Source organism: Diaphorina citri, unplaced genomic scaffold (assembly GCF_000475195.1).
Source record: "Diaphorina citri unplaced genomic scaffold, Diaci psyllid genome assembly version 1.1 scaffold1567, whole genome shotgun sequence".
Lineage (NCBI taxonomy): Eukaryota > Metazoa > Arthropoda > Insecta > Hemiptera > Psyllidae > Diaphorina > Diaphorina citri.
Genome location: NW_007378993.1, coordinates 114,159 through 119,791, shown reverse-complemented (window position 1 = coordinate 119,791; position 5,633 = coordinate 114,159). Strand labels below are relative to the sequence as shown.

Below are 5,633 nucleotides of genomic sequence, written 5' to 3'. Positions count from 1 at the left end.
GCTTGACTTGAAAAGTTTAAAATGGGTTTTGATTTTCCCCTGCTTTTCCGTTAAGCAGTTGAAGAAATAGTAAAAGACAGTGAAATTTAGCAAGAATAACAACCTATGTGGCAAGAATAATATCAGTAATTCCCTGAAGTTAGATTTCATTAATTCAAATTCAATTCAAAGTACCAACTCAAAAGTGCTCAATGAATTTCATTTTTCATAACGATGTGTTTGTGAAAAGTTACACGTAGGAAAATGACCTAATGAACTGTCTCTTGTGTCCGAATAAGCTAGCAATGGCTCTAATAGTTCTGCAGCAAAATGAACATCACCATGAAACTAACAATGGTAAACCACATCCATCATATCTACAATGAACTAAATAAAATATTATTAATAAAAGGTCGATTCCTACGTAAAACCACATATCTGACATTAAACCCTGTTTCTGTCCAGATCATCCCAAAGAAGAAGAAAAAGTGAACAAAGAAGGAGACAAACTTGAAGAACAGGAAGAAAGCCCTCAAGAGCTCATCCGAGAATTGACCTCCTACGAATTCAAAATCAACCTCAAGAAGCATCCGAACGTATTTATCGGGTCCGATTTCGACCGCGACAATCCTCTGCATCCGTTCATATCGACGAATAATATCCAATCCATACTGGGTCTGACGAACGATTGGCAGCTGTTCAGTGACGATCGTAATGCGAGGTAATTTTTTTCGAAGAGGTTTGATAAAAGGAACTATAACTGCTGAGGTCTTAATAATAACAGCTTAATAATAATAATAGTGCTTATTTATACTGCTCTCATGGGACTGAAAAGTCCCTTTACTCCAGCAGTAGGCTACTAGTTACCTATATAATAATAATAGTGCTTATTTATACTGCTCGCATAGGACTGATAAGTCCCTTTACTCCAGCAGTAGGCTTAGAATAATAATAATAATAGTGCTTATTTATACTGCTCGCATAGGACTGAAAAGTCCCTTTACTCCAGCAGTAGGCTACTTTGTGGTCAAATTCTCAAATTATATTGAGGATAAAATTCCATACCTCGGCTGGGATTGAACCCACGCCCTCCTGTTTACAAGGCGAGCGCCTTGACCACTACACCACCGAGGCAGGTATAGGTGTTTCAATCCTATTCTTCCCGATTTCCAGGTACTCCTTCCCGATCGGCGGCCTTCAACGGAACACATCCCAACTGAAACCCGATCTCCTGCTGTATTCCGATCGACTCAAATACATGCTGATTGCAGAACTTACCATTCCGTGGGATTTCAATATGGATCGGCAATCGGCGAACAAGGAGAAGAAATATCGATCCCTGATTCGCGCCATGACGGAAAAGCAGTACAGCGTGCATTTCTTCACGATCCAAGTGGGACTGACAGGTAAAGTCTAAAGACCACATGTACGATTTTGGACGATGTGATAGCCAGAAAAATCGTACGGTGTGTACGTAAAACATCGTAAAATTTCTGGGTAATATACAATACATACATATAATATTCTGTCAAGTAAAGAGGTAAAGACTTACTCCAGCCAGCCTAGTTAGCTTTGTTGGTAGCTCGTCTGCCTTGTAAGCGCTAGGCCGCGCCGCGATTCCTGCCCGGGGCGGATTTTATCCTGAACGGAAAAGGTTCGTTCTCGGAACGGCTGGCTTTCTCCTATCCTGTCTTTCTTCTCTCTCTCCTCTCGATTTCGGGACGATAAGATCTCATTAGTAATAGTTACAGTTCCGCCTATCAAAGATGTTGTCTTAGATGTTGACATTTGAAAACAACGTCTAGAAAAAAGAAAAAAAAAAAAACATATAACACTAACTCACTTCTATCTTCAAATCCTCCTTCCCACAGGTCGCGTGGACAGGGAGCTGGAGCGCCTGTTCAAAAATATCGGCCTTGAGAAACCCACCCGCAAACGCTATCTAGCGGATATCACCAACAGCACTCTCGAATCCAGCCTGTCCATCTGGAACCGAAGGAGCGAGCGCAAATGGAAATTCTGGATCTTCTGGAAGAAGCACAACCAGGAGAAGTACAAGCGCAAACACTCGCGCTCGAAAAAGAAAGGCGCTGGGAAGAATTAAGGAAAAGTTGCGCAAAAAAAATAGGAAATAGCGCAATTAGGGGAAGTACCCAAAAGCGCAAACGTGCTTCCTTCAATAGCGCAAATGGAAGTTGTGGATCGTCTAGGAGAAGCGCAACGTGGAAAAGTACAAGCGCAAACATTCGCGCTCGAAAAAGAAAGGCGCTGCGAAGAATTAATTAAAAGTTGCGCAACTGACGTGTCCGTCCTCCTCAAACCAAGGAAAGACAAGAAGAAGGAAATCGAAGAGGTCCTAGGGCTCAAACTTGACGAACTCAAGGGCAAATACCAAGTGGACACCGACGAGCTCTACCAGGAGGCAGTGCAAGCGAAGAAATACTTCGTCGAACTGAAAAAGACGAAGAAGTCCGAAAAGAAACCGAAGACGGCCGAAGAGAAAAAGAAGGGGCAGAAGGGGAAGAAGGGAAAGGAGGGCGTGACCAGGAGGAGGGGAAGGGGGCCGCCCACCAAGTACACGACCAAGAAACGAAGGGAGACGAAGAAGGTGTTTGACTATTCGGCTGAGATCGGTGACAAGGACAAGTTCGTCAAGGACGAGATTAAGAATATGATTCGGGAGCTGAATGGTAAGTCTTTTGGGACTCCTAGTTTTGGCAAAATCTGGTGGGAACATCACACGACTTTCCTTATCCTAATTGGATGTTTTTCTTATTTGGATACTTATTTGGATGTTTTTCTTCGATAACTTTTACAATATCTTTATCCGTTTAGTCAGCAGAAAGGCCCCAAAAAGCGGTCGAAAACGGTCAAAATGATGTCAAAGTACCGCTACCCGTTGCTCCGATGTTGACGAAAACTATCTCTTTGGAGGTTTTAGGTAGAGTTTTGGGTCTAAGGACCTCAAAATGTGTTTCCTTTCCATAGGATAAGGACGAGGAATGTCCTCATCCTTATCCTATAGAACTTATAGAAATAGAAAAAACCAATGGAACGTCAGTTCCTTATCCTTTATCCTTCCTACAGGTTAGTAATTGAAATAAAACGTTCTATTTCCAGTGTCGACCAGGTGCAATTATTGCGGCTCGGGTAAGGCGTCCATCCAGCATGTCCTCGCAGGATGTAAGATGGCACTCTATTTTGGGTTCTACTCACGCCGCCACGACAGGGTGCTCCATATTATCCGGAACGCCTTTGAGGATGGTTTTTTTTTTTTTTTTTTTTTTTTTTTTTTTTTTTTTTTAAGAAATTTGATAGAGGGAACTACTAAGGTCTTATTGTCCCGAAATCGAAGAGAGAAGGAAGACAGGATAGGAGAAAGCCATCCAAACATTATCCGTTCGGGCAAAAATCTCTATTTATCAGATTTAGTCAGCTCCCATGGTGTAGTGGTCACCGCCTTGCACGCGGGAGACCCGGGTTCGATTCCCGGCGGGGTCAAGAAATTTGTATCATGCAAATGATTGATTCCGTGACTAGCTGTTGCGGGGCCCACTCAGCCTCGTGTGGAAAGTGAGTAGCTATGTATTCTACTATGCTGCAGTGAGCACCAAAGTTGTGATATAGGCACCTACATAGAATAACAAAAGAACCGGCATTTATTTTGCGCAACTTTTAGGGGAAGTAAAAGCGCAAACGTGCTCACTTCAATCGAAAGACACCGCTGCGCTGTAAAGAATTGGAGGAAGTCTAAGCGCAAATAACAAACACTCCAAAAAGGGCTTAAATATGACGTCTCAAATCAGCCGTATTTTGTTGTATCATTTAGCTGTGTTCTTGCGAATTTGGAAAATGCCCTAAAGCTAGAAACACACTAGCACAAGTGACGTGAGGTGATTGTAGTGTGTTACTACCTTTACAGTGTTTTTTCTCTTATTAAATACGACCCACCTATTAAATTTAGGTATTTCTCTGTGCATCTATTGCATGTTTATCATTGTTGTTTTTCTCCTGTAATTTTATCTTCACATGGGACAACTCTTTGGACAACATAGAAACTCAAGAAAATGCAAAATTGTAGTTTGAAAAACCACCACATCAATTAAAATTTTATCCATGCAGCATACCTGTGAAGAAATTGTTGTTTTTCTCCTGTAATTTTATCTTCACATGGGACAACTCTTTGGACAACATAGAAACTCAAGAAAATGCAAAATTGTAGTTTTAAAAACCACCACATCAATTAAAATTTTATCCATGCAGCATACCTGTGAAGACATTTTGAGACCCAGAGTAGGTATTTGTCATGGGTAAATAGGTATGGTTTTGAGGGGTCTTTTTTTCGATATCTTTAATCGTTTCGTCAGTAGAGTTAAAAATTGCCAAAATCGGTCGAAAACTGCCAACGCTAATCGTTGCTGTGATGTTAAATGCAAAATAATAGTGAAATTAAAGCAATTTCTTTTCGTGTTATTCTGAGTGAATAATAATACCTACATAAATAGAAAGTAAAAATGAGAATTTCATCACTTATCAGAAAAAAATGTCATGACTCCTAGGTGACAGTGGCAATTAACATGCTGACCGGGAAGGGTTGAGATTTCCTCGCCTTTTGGGGTGAGAAAGAAGAAATTCAAACTTTTCCGTCTCATTCTGGCAGGATAAACAGAGTATATTCTATTCTATTCTACTTTAGCATTCAAAATGAACAGATTATTATTGAGGGAAACAAGGCAACCTCCCTGGCCGAGTGGGTATCACACTAAGCTTGCACGCAGGAGGTCCGGGTTCGATTCCCGGCGGGGTCGAGGTTTTTTCCGGCTTTGTGCTTGGAGTTCGGGATGCACTCGGCCTCGTGAGGACAATTGAGTAGCTACTTTAATCGAGTAGCGACCAGTGGCGGCATTACAAGTCGAAGAGACGAGCGATAATAAATATGATGATTGAGTAAATGAAAGACTAAACTTGTAATAAAGTGATACCCACAAAGTTGTGAGAAAGCTCTCTCTGCTTTAACACAAAGATTCATTATTTGATTTGATTTTTTATTGAGGGAAACACTTAAAAGGATTACTTCATAATTAATTCAAAAGCTTTAAACCAAAATACCTGTATAATTCCGGGCTAAATACGGCCTTGAAATGGCCTTCAGAAGAGAGGAAAATGGTTCCGATTCCAAAAGAAATATACGCGATATACATACGTATGTAGACTAGGAGATGCCAAACTCATCAAACTTACGAAAGGTCATTTTTCGATCTAATCCAGTGGCGTAGCGTAGTCTAAATTCAAGTGTAGGGTGTGTAGGGCTCATGCACAGGTCTACCAAGTCCCATCACAGTACATGCCAATAATATTTATGGGCATTAGAGTGAACTTTTGAGTTGTATGGCCGCCATACACGCCATACATACACGCAACGCCACTGACTGTACTGGTCAGCAGACCAATAACATTGAAATTACCAAGAGCGTTATGAATTACAAGACAAGAAAATAAAAATGCCTTTTAAATCCATCAAGTCTCTCCCCCTCCACCTTTGTAATGATGATGTATGTAAGGGAACTAACCTTGGCACTTACGACATCTCTTTTTCAAAGGATTAAGCTAAACGGAAAAGTTTGAAAGTTCCCCATGTAAGTGATATATTTATA

The 5,633-nt window shown here is 41.0% G+C and overlaps 2 protein-coding genes across 2 annotated transcripts in view; both read left to right on the top strand.

The window, feature by feature from the left end:
• The first annotated feature begins 251 nt into the window (after window positions 1–251).
• LOC103516432 lies at window positions 252–2,209 on the top strand. The gene is made up of 4 exons (XM_008481394.3): window positions 252–336; window positions 445–700; window positions 1,153–1,385; window positions 1,851–2,209. The coding sequence occupies exons 1-4, from the start codon at window positions 252–254 to the stop codon at window positions 2,081–2,083; spliced, it is 807 nt and encodes a 268-aa protein (XP_008479616.2). The 3' UTR covers window positions 2,084–2,209.
• The window catches only part of LOC108253311, a 17,094-nt gene continuing 13,628 nt past the window's right edge, over window positions 2,168–5,633 (top strand). Inside the window, exons 1-2 of the mRNA XM_017447043.1 lie at window positions 2,168–2,669; window positions 3,100–3,243. Coding sequence (XP_017302532.1) covers window positions 2,168–2,669; window positions 3,100–3,243 — 646 coding nt within the window. The remainder of the gene's footprint in view (window positions 2,670–3,099; window positions 3,244–5,633) is intronic.

What these genes read in the sequence shown, in the direction of transcription:
- LOC103516432 (XM_008481394.3), top strand. Translation starts at nt 252, where the DNA reads ATGAACTGTCTCTTGTGTCCGAATAAGCTAGCAATGGCTCTAATAGTT. An exon ending in AGTGACGATCGTAATGCGAG is followed by an intron (nt 701 to 1,152) that starts GTAATTTTTTTC and finishes CCCGATTTCCAG; the next exon opens with GTACTCCTTCCCGATCGGCG. An exon ending in GATCCAAGTGGGACTGACAG is followed by an intron (nt 1,386 to 1,850) that starts GTAAAGTCTAAA and finishes TCCTTCCCACAG; the next exon opens with GTCGCGTGGACAGGGAGCTG.